The sequence below is a fragment of the Malaya genurostris genome, chromosome 3, assembly GCF_030247185.1.
Source record: "Malaya genurostris strain Urasoe2022 chromosome 3, Malgen_1.1, whole genome shotgun sequence".
Taxonomy (NCBI): domain Eukaryota; kingdom Metazoa; phylum Arthropoda; class Insecta; order Diptera; family Culicidae; genus Malaya; species Malaya genurostris.
Window position 1 is genome coordinate 38009290 of NC_080572.1, and position 24796 is coordinate 38034085.

Consider the following 24796-nt stretch of genomic DNA (forward strand, 5'->3'; position numbering starts at 1 on the left):
AAAAAAACTCTAATCAGTTATACTGCAGGTTATCAGTATCAAGATCCTCATGAAATATATGAATGAACAGAGATTAAGCCAATCAAAAAGATTACCTTTATTCGTCACGTTAAAGACATACTTTATTTGAACATACGTAACAAAACCACCAAACAACACATCAAGGTCAGTTGAACGCAACCAATCAACGAAGATCCTGCACCCGTCTCATCATCCTTGTACTGACCTATCTTGGCTGCGTAAGCAATCAGATGTGGAATGGTGTGCTGTTCGAAGTTACCCTGGAACCAGTGGGCCATAGGTCCGCTGGCATAAACTCCCACATCCTCTCCACCATGCGTCTCCAAACCCATCGGAACGGTCGCCAAGTATTGGGCGTTCATGTCCGTGAAATTCATATTGCTGATGTCTGCTCTGACGGCTCGGTTTTCCTCCGTGTACGTAATGTAGTAACCACCACCGTTGGCGTAGCTTAGTGTGGTATACGGCAAACCGTCCTCATCGCTAATGTCCGCGATACCTAGGACGTCTGTGCCGCGTTTCTGCGGAGAGCAAAGTTGAGAAAGAAAGAATTGTATTATTGGTGCAACACTGTCTGATTCATACACATTCAGTTTTGAATAAAATTTTGAATGAAATTACTTAAACCAGTAATGTTTATAGCATTGATTAGATTAAGTCTACCTATCTATCTATCAATATATATATATATATATATATATATATATATATATATATATATATATATATATATATATATATATATATATATATATATATATATATATATATATATATATATATATATATATATATATATATATATATATATATATATATATATATATAATAACTGTAATGTTGCTAACAATAAACTGACAAAGTTAGAATTCGATCAGTGGCGCGACATGTGTCGACAAGTTAAGCCCGTATTCGATTGAGTGGCGCTGCGGTACACTTCGCGCGTGCGGGTCGTGATTGAAAATTTCACTTCTCTGAAAGTATTAATCTTTCCACTCTGAAACTTTGTCAAGATTGAGTTAAGTCTCAAAGGTTTCTTTTTTGAGCAGAAAAAAGAAAAAAATTAGGCCCAAGTTTGAAATTTATTTATTTGTTTATTAATTTTTAACTTTTTTCATTAAATAAACTATTAAGGTTGTTTTATGAAATCGTTTATTTGAAAGTTAAGAAAAATACGCACATTTCATGTCTTGAACGAATTTTTGTATCTTTATTAGATTTTACAGTATAGGCTGTTGTTGTTGGCAAGTGTTCTCTGGTGTTTACGAATTATGAACCGATTTTAACAAACTTAAATGCAAATGAAAGCTCCATATTAAATTCTTAATATTACAATTGCATATTATTAAAATATGCAAAAAATATGAAAAGATGTGTACTAACTTTTCTCAGAGATGGCGAGGTCGAATTCCACAAAGTTAGATACAAATGCATGGTGTTCTGATCCTTTACGAAACTGCTGAATTTCATCTGGATCCAGCTTCCGGTTCCGGAATTATAGGGTGATTAGCGTAAAAATTAAAATTTTGAATTACTTACTCACTTTTCTCAGAGATGGCGTGACCAATTTTTATAAACTTATTTTCAAATCAATGTAGATGGCCAAACAAACCAATGCCGGCTATCATATTTTTCCAAATGGATCTCACTTACTTTTCCCAGCAATGGTTTAACCGTTTTTACAAACTTAGGTTCAAATGAAAAGTCCTGTGGTCCCATACGAAATTTCTAAATTTCATCAGGATCCGGGTTCCGGAAAATTTTAGTTAACACACTTTACTTTAATTGACGTTTCTTCTACACAGAGCTGCGATGTATCAGCTTATTTTCATTATTCGATTTACTGGACCAGCTCGGGAGCGGATTGTACATCTCTAATTAGAAGCATCGCTTTGATTGGCCCCTTTCAAAGTAGAACCGAAACTGCCTTAGAGCAGTTTCGTGGAAAAGCCAGAGTGAGAGCAACACGCGACGCGAAGCGATGCGATGCGTAACACGAAAAATTTTCAATGGCAACATAGTAGCCATAGTAGAAGCGTACTTAAAATTTCAAAAGACTGGATCCGGAAGAAGTTGTTTTATGTCCGAGGGCGTACGCAACTATTTCTTCGGAAATCATAAAGAGTCATTTTCTGCTGAACTTAAATGAACGGAGCACTGTCGCGCGACTCTTTGCGACCTGTCAAGTTTCACAACGCTTCGCTTCGCGTCTAGTGTCGCTTTCTCCCTGGCTTCCTCCTTAAGTTGCTGTCAGAGTGAACGCGGAAAGCGAAGCGAAGCAGCGATGCACTGTTATCTAGTTGCTTTGATCAAATGTAACTAGCTCACACGCGCGTCCAGACGCTTCGCGTAACGCGTAACCTTAGGATGCTGTCAGAGTGCAAGCGTCACGCGAAGCGTCAAGACGTTCGTGCGAATTAGTTTGATCAAAGCAAACCTGTCAGAGTGAATGCGATTCGAAAACAATACATCGCATTGAGTCGTGTCGCTTCGGCCCGCGTTCCGTGCTCACTCTGACATCAACCTAAAATAGAAACGTAAACACCACAGAAAATAAAAACTGTAAATTTGTTGATTTCTTTTTACTCAATTTTGAGTTGTATTGACTCTTCTCACTCATTCGCTCTCTGCATTTTTGTCAGAACAGAAAGGGCAAAACCATCTAACAGCGAGAGTTTCGTTCAATGAGTTAAAATTAGATAAACCGCGTTCAACCTGGAATTGAGATAATAGAACTCAACCGCTGAGTAACAGTAGTGAGTAGATATATCTCACCTCTAAGTATTTTAATAAGTGTCATACCGAATAATTTAAATTACTAACTGGTACAATTGTATAACAATCTACCGTTTTGTGGTAACCACATTTGTTATGGTATGTTGTTGTTTCAACGATAAACAGGGTTTTATCAACTACAAAGTATTGTTACCAGATGATACGGTTTGTTGTTGTAACATAGTATATGGTTATTGTATGATATACTGTAGTGAAAATAAAATTGCAGGTATTGAAAATAATTATGAAGAACTTCTAGTGAATCGTTTGACATGAATTCACTACAGCTATTGCTAGGTTTTATTTTATATTGCTCCAACTACTAACTGTAATATATGCGCGAATTCAAAAGTTTTTATTCACGTATGGGAAACTGAATTGTTCTAACCAACATTTAGAGTAGTTGTATCTTTCATGGAAAATAACATTTATTATTTATGGCAATTATAGCAGCAATATATTGTGACCCATCATACGCATTGTTGAATGGAAATATTATACTCGCTGCTTCTCGTGTATATTCAATTTATGAATGGTCCGGACACATTCAGAGGTTTGGATTACAGCCACACGTTCGATACAATAATTCTTTAATAGTTCATCGAAAAGATAAAATATTTTATTTTATAATAAAACGAATGATTTTTCAATTGTTACAAACAAGTGGCACGTTTCTCTAGTTATTTAGAGATTTGTACCTTGTCGTGGCTTCACATCATTTTCCTGAAAGGAAGGGAAGGATAAATTGGATTTTCATTATTGGCCGAGAAGCCGGTCGAAAGTTGCAATTTATGAATAGTCCGGACACTTTCAGAGTCTTGGATTACAGCCACACTTTCGATCCAATAATTCATTATTAGTTCGGCGAATAGATAACATATATTATTTTCAACCACCTTTACATTATGCATAGGGTAACCACCTGACCAAGCCTCGCATAGAGCTACTTGCCGGGCTGCCGAGCTTAGCGAAATTCTGCCGGGCCTCACGTAATTTTTTTTAAAAATTTGTTTGATAAGTAACGATCCAAAAATTATGTAATTGTGTAAATCAAGCACAAGTCGAATTTCTTTACTAACTTTAACATATTATTTGCGAATCAAAGTAGTGGTAAGCATAGATGTCCATTTCTTCTGTGTGACGAAGAGCAAGCGAAATTTCTCCCCTCGCACTGACAACATCAACGAGAGCTCCTCTCTTTTACATATATACACCACTGTTGTATAAAGTGTGCACGTATCATGAGCAGTGCGGTAAAATTTCATTTTCAGTCGAATAATATAAGATGAAAATGAAATTTATGGCCGCTGACCGTCAGCATATCCCTACTAATTCATTTGACTTTTGCTGCCATTTTCAAGTGAAGCTCCCGGAATTCATCGTCAGTTGATTAATCGTTGATAGTCATTTGAAGTTTTGCTTGCTCAGTTTCAAGTGCCAAGTAGTGTAGCTCCTTCATTGCCTTCGCTCTTGGTAGTAAGCAAGTTCGAACGAATATAATTATAAATGGAGTAAAGTATTAAAAATGAAAACTGAGGGAGGAAACAATTAATTTATGTGTATTCTGTGATTGATATTTCAGCTATCTGGTTTGTCTTTCATCTATTATCTTGAACCAATTCGAATGTTTACATGAACCTCATTTGAAAGCCGCTTTCACACTATTGAAAGAGATATTTTGTTACTTCAAGAGATCAACTGACGGTGGTTAAACTGAGCCTCGATTGAAGAGAAACGAGTGATGACTGAATGCTGCCCGTTCGGGCCGTCAGCAATCATTGTGTGTGTCAGAGAGTGAAGTTTACTGCATTAGAGAGATCGTCAATGTGTTCCACATTCAGTTTCAATTGAATTGAATGAAGTTTTACAGCACTGATCATGAGTGCGCATGTTTATCTCTAGCACTGAAAGATAGAGCAGAGCTATCAAATTTTCTGAAGTGGATGCAGATATTTTCACAGAGATGTACTCAGTGAGTGAGGACTCTGGTGTATGGTTTGCGTAGAAGAGTTTGCGTAGATGGCACGCAAAATCAGCAAAAAAAATTTAACTTGTATCACTCCAGTGAAATGCCATTACTGATGGTAAGTAAAGGTTTTCCTCAGCTCATCCAACCTTGCCAGAAGAATTGGCTGTCTTGGGTGATGAACCAATGAATTGGTCGTTTTCTCAAATTTTCGAAAGAATCGATGCGCAGCTCAACGAGGTAAGGACTTTCCATAGTGCAGCGAACGCCTTTCTACTGGTACAATGGGTCATTGTCGTGGAACAAAATCTCCTTTTTTGGTCTTTTTTTATATTTTGTTCGATTTATGCACAATTGCTCATTTGTTGTTGGTAGCAAATGCCGTTGACAGTTTCTTCAGGTTTCAGATGATCCGATCTGGTCCCCCTCCCTCCTCTAATACATAGCATGACCATCCGACCATATCGATTCAGTCGTGTCGTCGATGTCGATGTTTCCCTCGGATTCACCCACGAATTTTTGTATTTAGGATTCCCAAAACATCCATTTTTCGTCACCGATGACAGTACAATGCAGAAATTTTTTTTTATCTTTGAAGCAGCATTTTATACGTCATGTTTCGGTTCTCATTTGTGACTTCTGTATCGGTCCGATGGCTTGTAGATGTTAACAAATTGTTCACTGTTGAAATTTCGTGGCGTGTCGTCTTCATTCAATAAGGCTTGCAATTCGGCATCATTCAACAATTTCCGCTTGCCGGAGCGACGACATCTCCCGTTTTGAATGTTCTGAACCGCGTTTTATATGTTTGCAGTATCACACAAGCGCACGAAGACGTATTTCCGTGATCAAACATAAAAAGAAATACAATGTTCAAATTCGTACGCTAGCAAGGGATAAAAAATGTTTAAAAGCCTCGAACTGTTTCGACTATCAAAACAACGAAGAAAACTAACAATTATGTTTCTCTTAGAGTTCTTAAAACCAGAATGACGACATCTCAACCGTAATGTTGGCAACAATTCAAAACATTTAATCTGGAATGTTGACAGTTTCGTTAGCTTTATATTGTATTTGACAGATCGTGGCCATTTTAAACAAACAGCTGTCGTCACTCCGATTTTAGGCACTCTAGTTTCACCAATTAGGTTTTACACGAGGACGACACAAATAAAGTGTCGATGAATCAAATTTATCTTTGACAGTTATGGACGGAATAAACAGATTTTGTCTTTTCGTGCAAAACCTAATAACAACACGAAACATATAATGCCATCTATCGGAAATTAATTAGGAGTACACCGGATAGAAAATTACACGGAAAATTGAGAGCTTTGTGTTGTCAATACAGATCGTTCGACGGTATTGCTTATCAAATTTTGAATCAAATGATTGCATGATATTAATTATAAACTTTGACTACAGATTGATAATATTGAATTAAGAAAACGAACCATAAACTACTTCAAATTTTGTTTTGATTATTTCATGTCAATAGCTCAACGTTTTTTGACGTAATAAAACGGAAAAAGCACCCAAAATGTTTATTGCCCATGAAATCCAATGGTTTTTCCGTCTTAAGCCCTATCGATATTCGAAACAAAATTTCCCGAGAACGACCAATTAGATTCCTATTGAGTCAAGCGACAATGCTTCCCACACCTATTCATCTGTTCTGTCAGTTGTTTTACACCTTGTATTGACCGATCTTGGCAGCATAGGAAATCAGATGGGGAATGGTGCTCTGCTCGAAGTTACCCTGAAACGTATGTGCCATGGGACCGCTGGCAAATACCGTGACATCTTCTCCGCCATGGGTTGCCGCTTCGAGTGGTACTGTCGCCATGTAGCGTGTGTTGAAATTTTTCAGATCCAAATTACTGATGTCCGCTCGGATGCCACGGTTTCCCTCGGTGTACGTCGTGTAATACCCGGGACCGTTCGCGTAGCTCAGTGTGGTATACGGCAAATCGTCATTAGCGCTGACGTCCGCGATGCCCAAAATGTCGTTGCCGCGTTTCTATAGAGTGAAAGTGGTGAAAGAGGTTCAATTTAATGCCAATTATATTCGATTTGGAGTGATTCCGAGGGTTCCAGCACCGCAACAGTTGAGTAGTGAAAATATGGAACACTGATTTTGAATAAATTTACTAGGGTGAAAAACCTTTCTATAAAAAAATATTGCCTTGAAAAACTTTGAATCAAAACTGATGTACTGCAAAAAATACCGAATGTTTTGCGTTTTCCGATTTCTGATAACTGAATCTTGTATGGAACAATTTTGAACTTTACTAAACAATAAGACGAAATGTTTGACACATGTAGTTCGATTCAATGACATAATTCTACAAACGATACAATTCATAACTACTTAACTTTTCAAATGACGCAATATTCCATTCGTACAGAAATTTACTGGTTCCGAGAGCAATTTGCACTTGGCTAGCAAGTGAGACTGTATGAATTTATATGCACGATTTACCAGCCAAGCAGATATGTGCTTCTGTGCCTCAGTCGACTAACTGGTGTGCTTCGTGATCTAATGGTTCAAGTCGCGTTGTTGCTGTCGATCTTTTGATTTTTATTCCATTCATTTTAAAGCCATGTAATTTTCAAATCACACAATTTTTCATGTTCTTGAATATAAATTTGTGTACAATATGACGCTCCATTTATGTGCATCTGATAAGATTTAAAATCACAAGAATTTTTCGAACTGTGCATAATTGATCGGATGCGACGAGAAACATTAATTTTTTGTCATTTCGGTCAATAAGTGGTATCCTGGATTACGTGTTAGCTACAATGAATTTGAGGATGATGATTTGAGCGTTTAACGGGATGATCAGAAGTCAGTAGTGAGGTGTTTTGAATAGAATTGTGTACATCCACGGAATGAGAAATATCACATTGACGATTCTGCCATGAGTACGGCTGAATTATTAAATTCAATTCATCGAAAGAACGATTTACAGCAAGAGAAAGTTGGAAAACTAGAAAAAAAATCAGATCGGTTGCCTTTGGACGGGAAGCTTATTCAAGTAAGTGTTGCCACGGAAGTGGTTGAGTCGAGTTTAGGTCATGGCTAATGAAATTCACCGAAATAACCGGGATAAGCCCATGGCCAACATGAAGTACATTGTAACTCAGTGCAATGTCAACGTTGAAAATTTATAAGAATCATACAAAAATTGTACATTGAAAATAAAAACTGGTAGCACTGCGTAGTGTAACATACACGGAACCGCAAAACAATCTAATTTTTAATACATTCCACCCAATTTAGGGGTTTCCTTTGAATAACCTAATTTTAGGTAAAGTGGCTGTAGGTAGTTTCCGTAAGGCACGTGCAAAAAATACTTAAATATGAATTATATCTACCCAATGGTAAGTTATATTTAGTAAGTTATATTTACTCTACAGTTGAGTTGTATTGACTCAATTTCAGGTTGATACGGTTTACTTAATTTTAGCTTATTGAACGAAACCCTCGCTGTTGGGTGGTTTTGCTCTTTGTATTTTGACAACAATGGAAGGAGCAAATAGATAGAAGAGATTCAAAAAAAACTCAAAATTAAGTAAAAAGAAGTCAAATAATAGGTAGTTTTTATTTTACGTGTACAGTCTAATTCAGATGTGAATGTGTTGGAATATTTGCTGGAAATCAGCTAATGTGGAGAATTTTAGAGGAATGTAAATAATATAGTTGGTTATGGAACATCTCTTCAGGAATCGCTGCTTGTCTCACATTTTTTCGGATGTTTATTACAAATTTATCGTACACGTTGCATCCTTGTGTGCATCACAGACGTCAAATTGCTAAATTGACTATATGTCCACAGAGAATTTGTATTGCAGCATGAGTGACTCATCGAAATTATCTGATGCATGTCTTTGCATGTATACTTCTGTATGGTTACGTGTTTGCTACAATGAGTTTGAGTGCGATGAGGTGAGCGTATGAATTAGTAACGATGATGATGATCAGAAGAAGGTAGTGAGTGAAGACAGGTGTTTTGGATAGAACTACGTATATCCACGGAATGAAGAATATCACAGTCATCTGTACAATTAAGCCTTCAGTGATGCTACCTTTGAAAAGTTAGAAGGAATGGAGAACGAAAAATCTCATGGGTTGATGAAAAACTTTCTTTAATGAATAAATACAGTGAAGGTAAAGAAATGGCTTGATAAAAATTATCCGGGCTTATCTGATTCATTATTGACTCTGGTATGCAGAAGTAAAACGTAATCTCGCAAACAACGATGATGCACCACGCTTTGGTCGTCCAAATGAGGCTTTGTGCCGAAAATCGTTTTAAAAGCTCATTCCATCGTTATGGAAAATGAAATAGTGAAGTAGCCGAAGATTTTGCATGAGCACTTGAATCTGAGAAAATTGTTCGCAAAGTGAATGCCGCGTTTTCTCACAGCTGATCAAAAGCAACTTATCGTTACGATGGCTAAACTCCACGAATTGATTTTTGAATTGCCACCGGATCCGCCATATTCACCCTCTGTAGTCCCTAATATTTTCCGTTTGCAGGTTTGAAAAATAATCTTACTAGATTTTCATCGAATGTCGAGGTCATCGCTGAGATCGTATCGTTTTCTGAGAATAACGAGAAATCATGGAGAAATTAAGCAACGTTTTGTGATTTTGAAAAGATTATATGAAACAGGTTAACTTGGCACATTTCGTTCCCTACTAATCTACTTCTCTTTTCTACCGATCATTTTCAAGCATTTTTTGTGGTCCACCAGAGGAACAGTTTAATCGGTTTGCATACTGGGACTACCACTCCACTCTTCTGCCCATACTCGCATATCAGTCCCATATCGATTTTCGCCAATATTGAGTTAGCTTGAGGAATGCAATCCATCCTCAATATACTCTCAGAAATCTCAATAAAAGTTGAGGGTTTATTCTGTAAAATGTGAAAAAAATATCAACTTATGTCTGTCCCATATGCAAAGTACCCGCATATCAGTCCCATTCAGTGCAAATTTCAATAATTTCGTTTGTTGCAATATTGGAATAGCAAAGGTGTATTACCGATATTTCGTGTAATAATACCACGATTCAGCATTAGGTAGCACAATAAACAAAAAAAGTTGAAAATAAAATTTTAATCGCCTTTTTCTCGACATGCCGATTTTCCATATGGGACTGATATGCAAGTATGGGCAGTCTTCGTCTTGAGCATTTGTTCATTCATTTTTGAAATCACCACTCCAATTTTTCCTTCACTCATCACAGTGGGTCCATAAACTAGGTATAACTCTCGATTAATTTTAGTAGCTGAAGATTCTTTTGCATCCAAAAACCCTATTCCACCACATACTTCACATCTTGTGGAATCAACAATTATCGCCGACATTGTTCACTGTACGCACAGATAGGCAAATGACTGCTAAATCAAAACAACATCTGAGATAGCTCTGTGAGTAGTATACGTTCAAATACGCACAAATTTGCGCGATTTAGGACTTGTCTGCTTTAAAATTTGAGCGCACGGCCCTCATTCTTCGAATATTGCTGACCACTTGCTTCTAAGTTCATGAAAATTATACACACATGTATTTTCCGGTTTCGAAAGCACCATCGTAATAAACCATAACATACCCTTATCGTATTGAAAATATGAATTTTCTACCTTCCAAACAACAAACAACAACTGTCAAATTAGATAACCCGCTTACCTGATACCCGTTGAACGTCATCGTGTGGCCATGATCCGAGGACACCACTATCAACGTATCCTGGACGTTGGTCGCCTGGCGGGCGAATTCAACAGCCTCCGAAAGCTGGGCCGTCTCATCGAGCGCCAGTCGGGCTCGCGTTCCATGGTGGGCATTGTCGATTCGGCCACCTTCCACAAACAGCACGTAGCCGTTTTGATTTTTACTCAGACTCTTAATGGCCACATCCACCAATTCCCACAGTTTGGGTTCAGTCTCGTGGAGACCCATTTGTTCGATTTCTAAATTGTAGTACAGGTAATCGGTGTGGAACAGCCCCAGCAGGTGCTCGGTTTTGTCGGTGTCAACTGCCTTCAAACCAATTTTGTTGTAAATATATTCTGCATTGCTTGGATGAAGTTGTAACCATTCATCAATAAGATTGCGGTTGTCTGTTCGAGCACCTTTGTTTCCATTTTCGTCCTCTGCCGAGGTGGGTCGAAAATGCTGCCGACCGCCTCCAAAAACAACGTTTAAATTCTTGCCAACATCTCCGTGAATCAACTGTTGCGCAATATCCGGATACTTGTTCGGATCACATCCGTCATTCATGACATTGGCGTCATTTTGCCAGTCTCGTGTGGCTACACTGGCGTACGCCCCCGATGGGGTAGCATCCGTTATGGGAGTATTGGTCACTACTCCAGTTCCTTTATTACTATCCTGAGCCCACTTCATCAGACCCAGAAATTCCGACTCATTTCGGTTGTACTCACAGTTGTACCGGGGAACATGCGGACTCACGTTGATCATGCCGTAGTTGGTTTTGACACCGGATAGGTAAGCGGTTGATGTACACGCAGAATCCGCCACCTGACGATTGACACAGTAGGTTCTAGCCGTTCCCACATAAGGGAAACGCTCGAACGATAGCACATTGTTTTCGTTACCCAAATACATCCTAGTGGCGGCAATGGTTTGCGGGGACATGCCATCACCAATGAAAAAAATTACGTTTTTAGCAGTTCCAGTTATTGGTTGCTCATCTAGTTTTGCCCGCAGCGTTCTCTGGGCTTGCTTTTGCCAATAATCCGAAGTGGTTTCAACCTCTTCATAGCCGAGATTTTGACGAGCATTCGCTTCCGATGAAGGTTTAGGTCTTTTATGCATATGGTCATTGTCGTACGTTCGGTGAACACTGTTTGCTTCGACCAATGCAAGTATCGCGGAAAAAGTGACTACTACAATTAAGTTCTTCATTGTACAAATTGAATGGAAAACACTCTTCTTCTAAACCAATCTGAGTGGGTTCAGCGGTCGGAACCAAACTAACGAATCCCCTTTCAACGGACAGCTCTTTTATTGGAAAGCGATAAACATGTGGTCATTTGGGGGGAAAAAGTAATTGTTTGGCCCATTCGTTATCGCTACAATCGCTTGACACTGAGATGATCGTTTATAGCGGTGAACGAGATATCAAATTTATTGCCGATTCCAGCGAGACAATTACTTGGGAGTGATCACCACGCCTTCGACCAATGAATTGATACTGAATTCTGCATGTCCTATAGTGGAACCATACTCGAAGTTGGAGCTGATATTTAGTTATTAAAAAAAGTATCGAGCTTATACTTAAATTGAATTCACCAGAAACTACTATCTTATCAATCGTTAAGAGTCTCGCTCATGACACATAGAAACCATACACCTCAATTGTTTATCTATGGACGCCACAGTAGGAAAATGCTACATCCCGTCAAAACCACTCGCATGGAAAATAAGTATTTTGGCTTCATCACTGGTTAGTAAGTTATCTGCTCAAGCAGGCACCGTTGATTGTCGAGTGGCTTTTATGGTTTAGCAGCATGTGTTTTGAAATGTGGGTGCGCAATTCGATCAAAATACAGGCGATCAAAGTACTTCTTTTCGCTCTCTCGTGAGTGTCTCATGATACTGATTATATTCACCTACCAGTTGGTTAATTATTCTAAAGGTTCAGTAATTTCCAAGAAAATTGAGCTGAAAGAAAACAGTGTGGGGATACGTTTGCATAAAAAATGGACAAAAATTGTTAAATTTTCATGATATTTTTTTCCCGCACTGACAAAACTACCCATGCAACATCAATCATAGTAACACGTGAGTCAGAAAAAAAATTGACAGCTCTATCAGTCGAACTCTAACAATGATGACAAAACCAGTGAAACAACTCCATTCAGAAGTATGTGTGTTCAAAGAACGGCACCCCGCTGCGTCGAAAACGGACATCGTGCGGTTTTTTGTGGACGCCGTATACGCCCGTTCCATGGAACTATTAGACAACAGTTAGAGCATCGAAAGAAAGCCCGGTTTCGGGTGACCGACGACCCAAAGCTACAAGAAACTACAGGAAACTTAAGAGAAAGACCGAGGGAAGAGTAACTACATGAACATACCTGTCAGGAAGCGGATCCACTCAGGCCCGTACCCAGTACCTGGCCCCTCCCGAAATCAGAAACAGAAACAAAAAAAAAAGATTGATACAAAGCGAACAGTGTCAAAACTAAATAAAATGGAGATTTAATCTAGGGCAAAACTGAACGACAATAATAATAAGACACTAAAATGATGACCGAAAACAGAAAGTGCGCGATCTGTTGGGAAAAATAGTGCAGATGAGAAAGATATCCTGCCGCTGGATCCCACACATACTTATATAGGACTGAAAAGACGAAGGAAAGCGCACTTCGAGTACGTGTTTGGCTGGATTCATTATAATACATCAGAGAACAAAATGTTTGGACTGAAGTTGTGCTTCGAAGCGGCACGTGTGCCTGGAAGGGAGCCTCAATGAGTCAGAAAGGTCATGATGCCGGTTTTCTGGGATTGTCATGGTGTACTTTTGGAGGACTACCTCAATGCAAGTATTAGCGTACATCAATGGAGCGATTGAAGATAGAAATCGCTGTGAAAGAGCCTTACATGAAGCACATGAGCATCGCTACCATGGTCAAAATCAACGGTTAAGAGTTCCAATTATTTGCCAACCACTTTGTTCATCTGGTTTGGCCTCCTCGAACTATTATCTGTTCCCAAACATCAAGTCAAGTTTGTATGGCGATCAAATTTTCAAACGGTGTGTGCATCATCCTTTCCAGGGAAAGATTCCAGTCGTAAACATCCGAACCGGCACATAACGCAGAATTCCGTGGTCAAAAAGTGTGCAAGGCGGTTATACGACCGTGTGTTGACGAAACACAAGGGCTGCAACATCCGTGCAAACTCATTTTAAAGCAGCTTTCCGGTCAAAAGTTTTACATCGCGACTGAACGTGGGAATACGCCGGGAAGTTTCAAGTTGATGTTAAACCTATTGATATCAGCAATACCCTGCTTTGCCCCGAGAAAACACTTTTCTTTTCAATTTGAACACACACAATAATGCTCCAAAACGAAAAAAATAATACGTTATAGAAGCGCAAAATGGAGCACTATGCAATACGTAACATCTTCTTTTTTTCAATATGAATTATAATAACTCACATGTGATTGAACATTCTGAACGATTATAACGACGCACCAAAATATTAGACTCGTGTCATAAAAATAATACTTCTGTAAGCAAACTAACGAAAACGCATGGTAAAGTTCGAGAGTGTTTCAAAACACAATTCCAATTATTTTCAAAAGCTGACACTATAAACCAGAAGAGATATCAAACATTCCCCCATTCCCTTATAAATTTTATGGGGCTAGTGTTCCTTCAGATAATACCGTCAATGGTCGATTCTACTAACAGTTCGAACACAAATACAGGGCTGAATAAAAAAAATGTTTTTTTTTTTTTTTTTTTTTTTTTTAGACAAAAGAACGGACACATTCTTTTTTTTATTCAATAATATAATATATTTTTAGGCACACTGCTTACGCTCTAAGATGCCAAGGGTATTTTCTAATCCTAATTAACGACTAACTTAAAACTAGAATAATATTCAAAAAAAAAAAATGTTATGAAAAATGCATTACATTTGAGCATTATTACGCCGTGTCGAATTATCGGCGAATGTGCAGAAAATTTACCAACAATCCGGCCATTCAGACGCCATCACGATATTGATTGGCAGTTTAATTGATAAGCCATTTCATGCTGTGATATTACACGAGATATACGCATTCCAAGTGCATTTCAGCTTTGATCTTTCCTTGACATATAGTTGAAATTATTGTTTTCGATAGTGTGTTTCACACATATGTGAGTCAAACATCAAGATGTGATTGAAACTGATAATGGCTTTTCGGTTGAATTAATTTTAGGGTTGCTCCGTTACGAAAATATCATATATTGCCTTCTTCTTGATAGCGTTATATTCTCATAAACCGGGTATGCCTTTACATACACTCAGTTGGGGAAATTCAGAGGATAGCGGAGTACAAATACTCAAAATTCATGACAAATACATAGAATAACACTGGAATATTTGTAATGCAAACGCCTCATAAGATATAGTTTTTAAAACGAGTATTCTATCCGATTGGAGGCTGTCAAATGTTTTACGATTACGATATTACATTGCATTGGCTGTCTTATATATATGAAGTACAAATTATCTTAAGTACTATCAAAAACTAAATATTTTACCTGTTATATTATGTCCTCTAAGCAAGTTCTATTTTTTTTTTGTCTGACAGTGCCAAATAGGATCTGAAGTTAACAGCTAACCTTTTTTAAAACATCTTCGAAGTTCACAACCCTATTGAATTTTCTAGCAAGATTCTTTTTGAAGTTTCGAATGCTTTTATTATGGGTGTCCTGCGTATCTTCACTGACCATGCGAAAAAATAGAATTATTGGTTCAGAAAACCCGTTGTTTCATAGCGAGAAAGCAAAAGTTAGCTCACCGAAATTCGGACATGACAACTTGACGATCAGAAAGATCATGATTGCATTTTATTTAAAAAAATCTTTTTTTAAATGATACATAGTTGGAATCAGCTGGGTGAAGTATTGTCATCATGCCGAGAATTTTTATCTGTAACAAAAAATGAATAATTATTAGAGCATTTTGGTTACAAATTGAATGCGCCTTAGTTTAGGCACTGAATTTCAACTTATTCATTCATTTATTCGTTGTCAATCAAGAAAAATCATGTGAAACTATCACTGGTGACGTATACATAGAACAATGGATGCGTTTGAACTGGGTACTACAAGAAAAGCGGCCGCATTACGATGAAGTAATTTTACTTCATGACAATTCAAGATCCAATGTTTGGATTGTCCTAAGACTTTATTTGGAAACTCTGAAATGGGATGTTCTACCTCTCCGCCACATTCACTGACCAGTATTTCATCAGATTACTATCTCGAAAACTTGAATCGATTCATTCATCGAATCTAAAGAAATACTTTTTTCAATGCAGTATCCGAGCTTTACCAGAACGATGATGAAAAGTAATGAATAACGATCGGGAGTGCTTCGAATAACGGTACGGTAATTATATTTTCCTAATAAAGCACATATCTTTGCAGAGAAAAAAGTTTAAAGTTAATTCCAATACCTTCTGCATCCAAAAGAAGAAATACTTGAAACAGGAACAGCAGTTTCTGATTCAGTTATAGCTCGATCCACTATTAGTCGGTAATGCATTGCTTGCTTGGCAGACAGATATCCTAGTCTATTTTTTTTCGTAACGGAGAATCACCACTATAAGTCTAGTATTTGCACCAACCTGATTCCAATAGCTTTTCGATTGCATTGAAAGAAAACGAACCGAAATTGACGATCCCCTACCAATCACGTTGTCACGAGACGATGTTTTATCACGTGGCAGACAGTCAGCAGACCGTGCCATTGGAAGGCGTGTTCCTCCAAGTGACTTTATATTGGCCACTAAAACGGCTATCAGCTACCGATAATCTACATTACACAGCACTTTGCTCGAAAATCCACCTCAAACTTATAAAAAGCAACTAGTTCAACTGGTAGTACAGTCAGTGGCGAGGAAGCGTTTGTAACAATAATGCTAACGTTGTCTGTAGCAGTTTTGCTGGTGACGAACTGTCTTCTAGTTGGCAGTTCCCCTACAAAATCACTTCTTCAAGGTTAGTTAGTTGATGCATTCTAGTCATTCTAATCTGCATAGTCGAACCTTTTCCCAACAGCACCTCAACATGAGCCATCGCATCCAAGTTTCCGGGATGAAACCAGTCCGATCCAGATGTCCAACCAAGCTCAGCTCGAGCGCACCATCGATTATTGGACGCAAAATGCCCAGAGCACAGTAGAAAGAATTCGACAACGGAAGCTGAACAAAAATGTGGCCAAGAATGTGATCATGTTCCTGGGAGATGGAATGTCCATTTCGACCGTTGCCATGACACGAGTATACATCGGTGGTGAAGAGAAGAAGCTGGCCTTCGAACAGTTCCCCGACATCGGAATGTCGAAAACTTACAGTGTCAATTATCAAGTACCCGATTCGGCGAGTACGGCGACAGCATACCTTACTGGAGTTAAAGGAAATTACGGGACAATTGGAGTTAACGCGCAGGTCCCCGCATACGACTGTGAAGCGGATCTTGACACAAGCACCCATACGCACTCGATTGCAAAATGGGCGATGGATGCCGGGAAGGATGCTGGCCTGGTGACGACTACTCGAGTGACACATGCCTCACCGGCTGGTGTTTATGCGCACACTGCAAACAGGGACCGGGAAAATGACAACGAAGTTGAAAACGACGGATGCGATAAAAGTATCGTGCAGGATATAGCTCACCAGTTGGTACATGGAGATACGGGTAAAAGACTAAAAGTCATCATGGGAGGGGGACGTCGAGAGTTTCTCCACAAAGATTTAGATCCTGAAACTGGTAAAAAAGGAAAACGCAAGGATAAGCGAAATTTGATTCAAGAGTGGTTGGATCTAGGAAAGGACATCGAAAATCGAACCTACGTTTGGAACAAACAGGATCTATTGAGTGTAGATTCCACCGTTACCGATCGGCTGCTGGGTTTGTTTGAACCAGGCCATTGTCAATACAACTTGAATCGAATTCGGGATAATCTAGAACAGGAACCAACACTTGCTGAAATGGTCGACAAGGCAACGGATATTTTAAGTAAAGGTAATAATGGGTTCTTCCTTTTTGTTGAGGGAGGCCGCATCGATCACGCACACCACGATACGTGGGCTAGATTGGCACTGGATGAAACGGCAGAGTTTTCCAAGGCCATCGAACTAGCTCGCAGAAAATTTAGTGAGGAAGATACACTCATAGTGGTGACCTCGGATCACTCACACGCCGTGAGCTACGCAGGATTTCCGGTAAGTTCAGCCAAACCATTTCTTTATGCAAGCAACTTGATTTATTCCGGATTCCTGTACAGGCACGAACCAACGACATCTTCGGTAAGGCAGGATACGGGAGTGATGAGGTTCCGTACATGACGATTAGTTACGCGAACGGTTTGGGTTTCTACGACCACGTAAGCTCGAATATTGGAGGAAGGGTGAATATCGCGAATATGGATACAACGAGCAATGACTTTCGCTTTCCAACGATGCTGCCACTCGATTCGGAAACCCACGGCGGCGAAGATGTCGCTGTGTATGCTTCCGGACCGTGGTCGCATCTGTTCACCGGTAGCTACGAGCAAAACACGATTCCACACATGATGGCTTTCGCACTGTGCGTTGGCGATGGGATCACTGCTTGCCCTAAAAAAATATAGAAATAAAATCAATAAATATACTAAGAAATGTGCCTAATCTATCTAGCACTGGGACTGGCTGGACCTACTTTGACCAAACTGGTTGCAAATGAAAGGTCTTCCAAAAAGTATTTAAGCTATTGGTTTTGTTCTTAGATTATACATTCTTAGAAAAATGAAATTTAAGCTTGACGCAAATTTCAGCATGCCGTAATTTTCTTCGGTGATGAAACATGTCAAAATAAATTTTACGTCTGTATCGATGTAAGTTTCAGTTAAATTAACTGTGAAGTAAAATAATATTACTTATCTTTACAAGTTTTTAATAATGAATGTAAGTAAATAACGACACTTTTTATGTGCATCTATTATAATTAATTATTATAACGCATTTTTTCTTTACGCTTTCAGAGAAATTTTCATTGGAATTGTCCCGGAATCGATTCTACGGTAATTTTTTCATCTTTTTTTCCACTTTAAAAATATTTCAATAGATTTCTATGAAATTATTGAGTTAAGCCCATTTTAAAGAGTTCACTTGTTCGGCATATTTTCTTGTAATAATATGGTCTGCAACATCTCCGAACAAATGAATTCTCTATCGCGCAATATAGGAAAATTATAACTTCGACCTCACTGCTAGGTGGAATACAGACAATTAATTAAATCAAGAGAAGGATTTAATTAACTGTTTGTAATCCACCTAGAAGTAAGTATTAAAAATAGATAAAAAAAGGGATGAAAAAAATACCGCAGAATCGATTGATGCTAATTGAAATAGCAGTTCTGCCCAAAATTCCTCTTTCTTTTACTAAATGTAAAACACTAAAAAATTATTCGACTAATCGGAAGATACTCCTGACATTTTCATAAGTTCTATAAATGGATTGCTCTCAATCAGAATAACCGCAAATAACTGTATTCTGTTTTACACTAAATCTTTTTTTTCATAAATTTATAGTAATATGGTAAACCAAGACAGTTCTATGTTACGCATATAACCCCACAAACTAATTACCGGATATTTTCCATGTTCCCTTGAATTGTGCAACATCTTATTACCCCATGTTTCGCTCAAACTTAATTTTAGGTTTAATTCTGCTTTACAATTCTGATTCAAATTCAATGCGTCCTATCAATAGTTGTCCTTATTACGTAGAAACTTCAGTGATTCAGGTACATATAATGGGAATGACAGTACTAGCTCGTTTAACCTGTTTTACTCTTTAGTTGAACTTTATATCGCATTCCGAAAGCATAGTGATTGCGGTTGATTAAAATCGACTGATGTTACGTAGAAAGCCCCAACAAAGGGATTCAATGACCGCATGAATCATGTTATTCCGTTTTATTATTTATTTCTTTATTTTTTCGGTTTTTAACGATATCAAACTAACTAGAGATTGTGAGAGGAGAAAGAATATGAAATTATAGAGCCATAGTCGGTGGCGTACCGAGGAAATTTGGCGCCCCCATCGTTGGTTTTGTGAGCAAAAATAACAACAAAGCTGAACTCCATCTCCGGAAAGATGACTTGGGCGATTGGGCGAGAAAAAAAGGCCCCAAAGATCAGTCCTAAAAACGTTGCGCCCTGGGCGAGTGCCTCCTTCGCCTTCCCCTAGATACGCCTTTGGCCATAGTACTCAAGGAAGAGCAAGGATGTGAAGATAAAGTGCGAAAAGTGAGACGTGACAAGAGTCATTTGAAGTAAGCAGAAGGCTTCTCGTAACTACACTTTTACCTTCTACCAGAGGAGTCGAACTTAGGCATCTTAGCGATTCGAATCATCCGAGTCTCTCACATGTCAGAAAGTAAAGGCAAAGGTCGTTTGTCATTTACTATCTGCCGGCTCGGTAATTTCATATTCTTTCTTCTCTGAGAATCTCTAGTTAGTTTGATATTGTCGAACACCGAAAAAATAAAAGTTACTGACTGACCAGAAGTCATAAAAAAATAAAAACTTTTCATTTAGTTTGGCTATTTTACTGAGACCGCTTGGTCCATGTGTTCCACTTCTTCGAATCACATGCTTAATTCAGTAACATGAACGGGATGCATGTTTCCTAAGTCATTTTTCGGTATATAAACTGTGTTCAATGCCGTCAAGTCAAGTTATAGAAAAGTCCTGTATGGACACTGCAAACAATAAACAGAATTTCAATTCATATTAGAAAGTCATTAGTTAGTTAAAATGTCTATCATTGACAACAGGATTAAGGTGTGTCAAAGTTAAATTATCACTGTAATCTCAAACGTCAAATCTGTCTAACTTTCTACGTAATAGAAACGTAAAATAGGGTTTCAAGTGATTGCTAACAGGGGAAATCTGAAGCAAAATGTTGCGAACTTTGCGAAAATGGACATTTTTCGACAGGTACAGATATTTATTACAACTGTAAGATAGTCGTAATTATATTCACGCGTAAAAGGATAGCAGGTGTCTCTAATCAAGAAGCTGAAAGTCAAATTGTTTATATATATCGGCATAGTTCCATAGAGATTCAGTAAATTATTACCAAACTTGGCACAGATACTTTTTGAAATTCAGAGGTGATCATTTTTTAATTTTTCTTGATGAGCTTAGATATTCATTGCAGAGATGAACAAGAAGGTGGAGTTTGTAGCAAACGTCTTTAAAAAGGGGTGCTTATTGTAAAATTTATCTTATCTGAGAATTATTTTTAATCTCTTATTTTTGGTTTTGTTTTATTGGTCATTCGGGTCCTTCCCATTTTTTGTAAAACGAGAAAAGTGCAAGAATTTCAAGGTCGTGCTAGATAGTATTACTATTGTTAATTTGAATGAAACGCAAAATCTTTAAAATATTATGTGTACAATTTTGCTTCCGCCGTTTTTTCCAAAATTTAAAGCTTTAATGCGAATAATCATTATCAGATGGAAAATCTTGAGTGAGTACGTGGAAATAATGATGTCATAAGAATTTTTATATCGATGAGAGAGTAGCGAGTAGCAAATGTTTATAACCACGGGAGCCAGAGGATGTTGACGAGGAACGTTAATTCAAGTACGTTACAAGCACACATACTTTTTGGAACTCAGAGGTTACTAAGAAAGTATTTGTACAGAGAAAGGTGTTTTAAATGTTCTTAACAAAAGAGATCAAGCATAAAACTGATCCGATTTGACGAGAATTCCGTGAAAGTTATTGTTATTGTGAGATCTGAAATGGGACGGTGCGTGCGTAATCTGAACATGCAATCGGGTTGCGCTCTAAGTTATGTTTCACTAAAATCAGAATATAGAATTGGGGGAAGGACAGTTTCTACGACAGTTATTTTCGACCAACGCCGGGCAATTCAGCTAGTATAGATAATTAAAAAGGGCAAAAAAACTGAACATTTATCAAGACACATTATCTCATATTTCATCCCAGATAATAACACTTCTTAATTTTTTTACGTCGGAATACAATCACCTTCGTGCAGCTTATCAGCTGCCAGCATTTTCATAAAAGCCAAACGGGCAAGCCGAAGAGGAGTTATTTCTTCGAACACCATTCGATTGGCAAGCATGAAACTGTTAGTGCTTTGTGTGACATTTTTGGCGTCTGCCATTGCCGTGCCGTTGGAGAGAAACATACAAGGTTCGATTTCGGATGATGAGCTGCATCCCAGCTTTCCCGAAGACCGCTTTATTAGATTTGAAACCAGAAATGCTCAGTTGGAGCAAACTATCAACTATTGGAGAGAAGATGCTATGAAGACCGTTGATAAGCTGGTCAAGCGTAATGAAAATCGAAACCGTGCCAAAAATGTAATTCTTTTCCTCGGAGACGGAATGTCGATCGCGACGGTCGGGATGGCACGCATCTACGCAGGAGGCGAAGAGAAGCAACTAGCATTCGAGAAATTTCCTTACTTCGGGATGTCTAAAACCTATTGCGTGGATTATCAAGTTGCGGATTCCGCTTGTACGTCAACAGCCTACCTATCCGGAGTGAAGGGAAATTATGCCACCATAGGAGTAAACGGTCAGGTGCCGAATGAGGATTGCACGGCGGAGCTAGACAAAACCACCCACACACATTCGATAGCAGACTGGGCTATGGATGCCGGCAAGGATGCCGGACTGGTCACTACTACTCGAGTGACGCATGCGTCTCCGGCCGGAATATATGCCCACACGGCCAGTCGGGATTGGGAAAGTGATAGTTTTATTACCGAATCTGGATGCGATCCGAATGTATTGGATGATATAGCAGAACAGTTGGTGCTCGGTGACACAGGTAAAAGATTGAAGGTTATTCTTGGAGGTGGCCGCCAAGAGTTCTATGGTTCAGAAGTTGTTGATCCTGAGTACAGTACGCAAAGTGGCGGTCGTACCGATGGTAAGAACCTCATTCAGACATGGTTAGAATCAGCGGAACCGGGTAAAAACCACGCCTACGTATGGAATAAACAGGAACTGTTCAACGTGGATGTTCAAAAAACTGATCGGCTGTTGGGGTTGTTCGAGCCTAGTCACTGTGTGTATAACCTAGAACGGGTCCGAAACAATATGTCGGAAGAGCCCACTCTAGCAGAAATGGTGGACAGGGCAACTGACGTTCTAAGTAAAAACGACAAGGGATTCTTCCTGTTCGTAGAAGGAGGTCGAATCGATTTGGCCCATCATTCTAATTGGGGAAAGCTGGCCTTGGACGAAACAGTGGAATTTTCAAAAGCAGTTGAGCTCGCTCGAAACAAGTTTAGCGAGGAAGACACCCTCATTGTTGTAACGGCGGATCATTCGCACAGTCTTAGCTACAACGGATATCCGGTAAACAATTAAGAATTGAATTTTTAAGAAATCATTCAAATTTTAAGTCGATATTTTTCAGAGCCGCGGGGGTGACATTTTTGGCATTGCTGGAACTGGATCCGATGGATTACCGTACATGACCCTAAGTTACGCCAACGGTGTTGGTTTCTATGATCACATCGATATCGAAAACAAGACCCGCATGGACGTCAGAACGATTGATACCTCGTCGGATTTCTTCCGGTTCCCGGCAACGTTTCCCGTCGAGTACGAAACCCATGGCGGAGAGGACGTTTCCGTGTACGCTTCCGGACCATGGGCACATCTGTTCACAGGAACCTATGAACAGAACACCATTCCACACATGATGGCATACGCCGCTTGTATCGGCGATGGACTGAAGGCATGCTCGACGTAGCCGCGTTTTGCGTGATAAGCACCGCATTCACACCTTGTCAATCTCACTCGGCCTGGACTCGCAGTAAACGTGTGACTCTAATAATCAATCATTTATTTTTGAATGACCGCCATAAATAACTGATTGCTACACAATTAGCCCAAATTGGTCTATAATCCAAGCAAATAAACATAATTGGGTTCAAGTTGGGTAGCATATGATTGGCAGAAATGATTCATTCTGGTTCGAATGAATCCTCGTTGAAGCAAAACTACTGTTTCAATTACATACACGGATGGACATAAGTAAACGTCATTTGGATGAAATTTTGTTGTTGCTTTCTCGTATATAAAAGGTTATGCAATCACTGTGAAAACCGACTTTTGAACCGAGGCCCGAAAGGCCAAGTGTCTTTCACCATTCATCTTAATCTGACTTCCAGTTCCGGAATAACGGGGTGATTAGTATGTTAGTAGGAAATGTTCAAAACTATTTGAACTTGTAGGCCTGGCTATTTAATGACTCTAAGAACTTATTGCAATTGTGACAGTCTCCCTTTTCCGGTTACGGAAACAGTTATTTAAAATGTCCAATTTGAAACATGCATAGATTTCTTGTTTATGTTTATGGGATTTACCCACAAAATCATCAGTAATATGCATGGTCTCATAAGAAGTAATGTTTCATGATATTCATGATTTAGTAATCATGGTACCGGCAATGGATTTGTATCCGTGTATTATTCTGTATTATTAGCTGGAACTTTTTTTTTATTGTGTTAACGAAAATATAAAATTCAGCCAATCAGGAACTGGAACATTCTGACAATAAAATTGGAACAAAAGCAGCTCCCATTTGTCAAGTCTTGTCTTGGACTAAGATCAAATATTTCTACATGAGAGGTGTCGTTTATAGTGTTACCAAAACTTTTAGCCTAATTATAACAAGTGATTGAAAAACCTATAGCGTGCTAATGACTATAAAGACTGTCCCAGAAAGTATCAAATTTTATTCGATATACTGATAATATTAGACTACAACAACAGAACATTATTCTCAACATTTGCTACTTAGCCATTGTAGACTAGCTGGCGCACCTTCTTGCGAACGTTCCTCATTAAATTCTGTACAGACTTCTTGGCGACAAGTTTTGACACTTTTTTCCAATCTTTTTCGAACTGTTAAATGGTTTCGGCTGCCGAGACATGTTTCCTAAGATGTGCTTTCGTTAATGCCCAAAATTCCTCAATTGGTCGAAGTTGTGGGCAATTTGGTGGATTCATGTCTTTCGGGACGAAAGTGACATTTTTGGTAGTATACCATTCTACCGTTGATTTCGAGTAGTGGCAAGAAGCAAGATCTGGCCAGAAGACAACAGGATCCTTGTAGCTTCGAATCATTTGTAGAAGTCGTTTTTGTAAACATTCCTTGGTGTATATTTCGCTGTTCATTGAAGCAGTGCTGATGAAGGGTTTCGAAATCTTACCGCAGCTACAAATTG

At 38.7% G+C, this 24796-nt stretch overlaps 4 protein-coding genes across 6 annotated transcripts in view; 3 read left to right on the forward strand and 1 right to left on the reverse strand.

The window, feature by feature from the left end:
• LOC131439303 (GTP-binding protein Di-Ras2) overlaps positions 1-24796 on the forward strand; it is a 273635-nt gene that overhangs the window by 149030 nt on the left and 99809 nt on the right. Inside the window, exon 2 of one of the 2 annotated variants that reach the window (XM_058610163.1) lies at positions 18549-18587. The exons of the other annotated variant lie outside the window; for it this stretch is intronic. The gene's annotated coding sequence lies outside the window, so the exon portion shown is untranslated. The remainder of the gene's footprint in view (positions 1-18548; positions 18588-24796) is intronic. 2 annotated transcript variants of the gene reach the window in all.
• Positions 74-11968, reverse strand: LOC131439298 (membrane-bound alkaline phosphatase-like). 2 transcript variants are annotated; one of them, XM_058610157.1, is made up of 2 exons: positions 10466-11785; positions 74-542 (listed from the first exon to the last, which is right to left on the reverse strand). In XM_058610157.1, the coding sequence occupies exons 1-2, from the start codon at positions 11702-11704 to the stop codon at positions 123-125; spliced, it is 1659 nt and encodes a 552-aa protein (XP_058466140.1). In that variant the 5' UTR covers positions 11705-11785; the 3' UTR covers positions 74-122. The 2 variants fall into 2 exon arrangements, with proteins under 2 accessions (XP_058466140.1, XP_058466141.1); XM_058610158.1 differs by lacking the exon at positions 74-542 and adding an exon at positions 6280-6782 and having other exon boundaries at positions 10466-11968.
• On the forward strand, positions 16330-18344 carry LOC131439300 (membrane-bound alkaline phosphatase-like). The gene is made up of 3 exons (XM_058610160.1): positions 16330-16525; positions 16586-17751; positions 17814-18344. Exons 1-3 carry the CDS (start codon positions 16444-16446, stop codon positions 18156-18158), a joined length of 1593 nt encoding a protein of 530 aa, XP_058466143.1. The 5' UTR covers positions 16330-16443; the 3' UTR covers positions 18159-18344.
• Positions 21616-23600, forward strand: LOC131439302 (membrane-bound alkaline phosphatase-like). Its single transcript, XM_058610161.1, has 2 exons — positions 21616-22916; positions 22978-23600. Exons 1-2 carry the CDS (start codon positions 21669-21671, stop codon positions 23314-23316), a joined length of 1587 nt encoding a protein of 528 aa, XP_058466144.1. The 5' UTR covers positions 21616-21668; the 3' UTR covers positions 23317-23600.

Bases quoted from the DNA above. Each gene is read 5' to 3' on its own strand.
- LOC131439300 (XM_058610160.1), top strand. From the start codon at position 16,444: ATGCTAACGTTGTCTGTAGCAGTTTTGCTGGTGACGAACTGTCTTCTA. The intron at 16,526-16,585 runs GTTAGTTAGTTG...TTTTCCCAACAG, and splicing joins TACAAAATCACTTCTTCAAG to CACCTCAACATGAGCCATCG. The intron at 17,752-17,813 runs GTAAGTTCAGCC...ATTCCTGTACAG, and splicing joins TGAGCTACGCAGGATTTCCG to GCACGAACCAACGACATCTT.
- LOC131439298 (XM_058610157.1), bottom strand. From the start codon at position 11,704: ATGAAGAACTTAATTGTAGTAGTCACTTTTTCCGCGATACTTGCATTG. The intron at 543-10,465 runs GTAAGCGGGTTA...TGCTCTCCGCAG, and splicing joins TGACGTTCAACGGGTATCAG to AAACGCGGCACAGACGTCCT.
- LOC131439302 (XM_058610161.1), top strand. From the start codon at position 21,669: ATGAAACTGTTAGTGCTTTGTGTGACATTTTTGGCGTCTGCCATTGCC. The intron at 22,917-22,977 runs GTAAACAATTAA...GATATTTTTCAG, and splicing joins TTAGCTACAACGGATATCCG to AGCCGCGGGGGTGACATTTT.